General features: G+C 55.9%; 1 protein-coding gene across 3 annotated transcripts in view; it reads left to right on the top strand.

The window, feature by feature from the left end:
• Positions 1–3,239, top strand: part of IGF2 (insulin like growth factor 2) — a 15,832-nt gene that overhangs the window by 2,458 nt on the left and 10,135 nt on the right. Inside the window, exon 1 of one of the 3 annotated variants that reach the window (XM_027868678.1) lies at positions 1,050–1,870. The exons of the other annotated variants lie outside the window; for them this stretch is intronic. Coding sequence (XP_027724479.1) covers positions 1,745–1,870 — 126 coding nt within the window. The 5' untranslated portion in view covers positions 1,050–1,744. Of the gene's footprint in view, positions 1–1,049; positions 1,871–3,239 lie in introns of those variants that run through there. 3 annotated transcript variants of the gene reach the window in all.

Raw genomic sequence — 3,239 nt, 5'->3', positions numbered from 1 at the left:
GAAAGAAAGAAAGAAAGAAAGAAAGAAAGAAAGAAAGAAAGAAAGAAAGAAAGAAAGAAAGACTGCCATTTCCATATGCGCCATGGAAAAACTTTATTGAAATTTTCTTTTTTCTCCCTCTTTTCTTCCTTGTTTTCTTCTCTACCCTCCCCTTCCTCCTTTCCCTTCTCTATTCTCTTTCCCTTCCCTTCTTTTCAGTTTCCTTCCTTCCTTTCTTCTTTTCTGTCCCTTTTTTCTTATTCTCTTTATCTTCTCTCTTCCATTCCTTCCTTATTTCCTACTTTTCTAACCTACCTTCCCCTTTTTAAAATTTCCTTTTTCAGTTTTTTCCCTCCCTCCCTCTTCTTTCCTTCCTTCTTTCTTCCCTCCCTTCTTTTCTTCCTTTCTCCCTTCCTTCTTTTCTCGGTCTTTTTCTTTTTCACTTCTTTCTTTCTTTCTTTCCCTCTTTTCCTGTCTTTCTCCTCGCCTTTTCTCTTTTTCTTCTTCTCTCCCTGTTTTCTTTCCCCCGTTTCATTCCCATTCTTTATTTCTTTCATTTTTGCATTGTTTTATTTCTTGGCTTTCTTTACAAAATTCCAATCCCCGCTTTTTTGCCGCTCCCCCCCAGCTCTGGGGGCCACCTCCCCTTGCCCATTCTCCCCCCACCCCACCCCCCAGCTTGGCTTGGTTTTCTGGGCGGAGCCGGGGGGCGGAGCGAGATAACCCTCTTCCAGGCCATTGGGTCGGGCCTGCCGCCAGTAGTGACATCCAGCGATCGGAGCGGGTTCTCCCAAACCGTTATAAAAGCACGGCAGGAGGACGGATCTGTCTGTCTCCTCCTAGACGGAGCAGGTAGTCGGGGATTTGCAGCGTCGACTCACCATCTTCGCGTCGCCGCCGCCTTTCCATCCCATCCGACGACGTGGGCGCTGCCCCCGCCTCACTTTCCATCTGCAGGCGCCCGGCGCCCCTCCGTCAATCAACGTCCTTCCCCCCCCCCCCCCCCTCCCCCCCCCCTTTTTTTTTTTTTTTTTTTTTTTGCTGCTAATTGGGGCCTCTGTGCAGAACGCCAAACTGCCTTTTCCTTAACTACCTCAGCTTTCATCCCATTCCACCTCCCTTAAAGGGAAAAGGCAGGTTCCGCCTCCAGAGGTCTCATCTCCTTCCCCGCCCTCAGTCCGCCCCACAGGATCCCCCAAATTGCAGCCTATTATCTTTTTAGCCTGACTCCGAAGGCGGAGGATTCAGGCTCTCTGGGAGCCTAGTATATACAAGGCGTCGCTCCGACGTGGGAGGCAATTTGGTCCCCTTCCCTTGCCCTTAGCTTAAATCGCTCTGTCTTTCCCTCCCCACCCCTTGCACCTTTGGCCCTTTCACCCTCTTCTCCTTCCTAGGTGCCCCCCCCCGATCCTCCCCTCCCGGATCGTCCCGCCCCTGTCTGCCCGCACCCTTGGCCCTCGCCCTCTCTATCTCCTTTTCTCTCACCCTCTGCCCCCTCTGGCTTCGCTCGCTCGCTCGCACGCCGCTCTCGCTCACTCTGTCGCCTCTGCACTGTCCTTCTGACTGACTGTCTTCTGCTGCTTCTGTCCACTATTCTTCAAAACCCTCTTCACTATCTCCCCAAACTCATCCAAAAACAACCAGTCAACCCGCCCCGCCCCAAAGCCCGTCCACTCGAATAAAAAAAAAAAAGACAAAAAAAACCTAACTACGCCCCCAATATAAAAAGCCAGAACCAGCCTGACCCGAATCCAAAATTAGACCAATGATGAGATTTCGTCAGCGAGGGAACATGGCAAGAGGAGTCGCTTCAGGGTCGGCGGACGCGAGTGTCAGCACCCTACAACAGTCCCGCAGCAAGGAGGTGGGGAGTAGCTGTAGCAGCTTTGAGGTAAGCCCCCCGGACGGCAGGCTGGCCGGCCCTGTGGCCCGCCAGCCCGCTCACCGGCCCCTCCGTCCTCCTGTCTGGCCCCCGTCCCCTCCCCACCATGGGACTGGTGCGGCCCGGGGACTGCCCGCAGTGCGCGGAGGTCTCCGTAGGACAGGACAGGACGGACGGGGCGGCTGGGGGAACTCGCTTCCCCTTGGAGAGTGTGCATGCACGCCCAGGGGCTCTCCTCCCTCTCTCCTTGCGTCCCTGAAGCTCTGGGTCCTTCTTGTGCTCTCCCCCAGGCTCTTGGAAAATTGGGGCACACTCGGGAGGGGGCGAAAGTCTCACACTGCATAAAGGACCTGCGGGGAGGCTCCCCAAAGGGAGCGGGGGAGCGGAGAAGCTCCGTGCTGTGGGTAAACAGTTCCCCCTCAAACGTGTCTCTTGGGGCTGTAGTGCAATGCCAGGAGTGTCCGCAAGGGGACGCCCAAATGGCGACCCAGTCTGGCCCATAGGGGGCCCCCCCCACATGAGCAGCAAACCCCCCCCTCCCCCGCCCCATCTCTCTAAGTCTTGCTGGCTCCAACCCAGAGATGTTGTTTGCACCCTAGGCGGTAGGGGGTGGGGCGGAGCTCTTGAAGAATATGAGTAAGATGATGGCGTGGGGGGGGGGAGCTCTCAGTTCATGAGGCGACCCCAGTTTGCCGAAGTTCTTTCTGGGTGGGGCTCGGGATTGGTATGAACCTCCCCCTTAGCGGGGCGGGGCAGGGTGGGGCCAAGCTCGACTTTGGTGGTATTGAACATTCAGTCTGTATGAATTCCTCCCCCCGAAAAACTTGGGGAGGCTTGGGGGCTCTGGGGTCTGCCAGAGAGTTAAGGGGCGTGGTCAGGGCCTGGGGGAGTTGAAGGAGAGGAGGCACCCAAACTCTAGATCGTGGGCTTCTAGTGCAAGGAGGGAGGAGCCAGGACTGAAAGGTAGGGGAAACTTCGCAAAGCTTCCCTCTTGACCTGAGAGATTCGTGCTTAGCCTTGGGGGGGGGGGGCAATAGAGAAAGGTGGGGCAGAGGAGAGAGCAGGGAGAAAGGGGAGCAGAGGAGGCGCGAGGACATAGATAAAAAAGGAGAGGAAAAGAAACTATAGGGTGGGACAGAAATAGAAAGGGAGGGGATTAGAGAACCACATGGGGGGGGCTATAGGGAGAGAAAGAAAGGAGAAGAAATGGATCCTGTGGGGAGGGAAGGAAGGAATCTACCTGAAACTTCCCTCAGTAGGGGCACCTTGCTGTTCAGCAGCCCGTTATAGCAAAATGAGCCCCCTTTCACTCTCCTGGCCTACTCCCAGATCACGGGGGGGGGGGGGGGGGGGGGGGGGGGGGGGGGGGGGAGGGGGG

The sequence above is a fragment of the Vombatus ursinus genome, unplaced genomic scaffold (genome assembly GCF_900497805.2).
Source record: "Vombatus ursinus unplaced genomic scaffold, bare-nosed wombat genome assembly UNPS02014790.1, whole genome shotgun sequence".
NCBI classification, from domain to species: domain Eukaryota; kingdom Metazoa; phylum Chordata; class Mammalia; order Diprotodontia; family Vombatidae; genus Vombatus; species Vombatus ursinus.
This window is presented reverse-complemented; position numbering and strand designations above follow the sequence as displayed.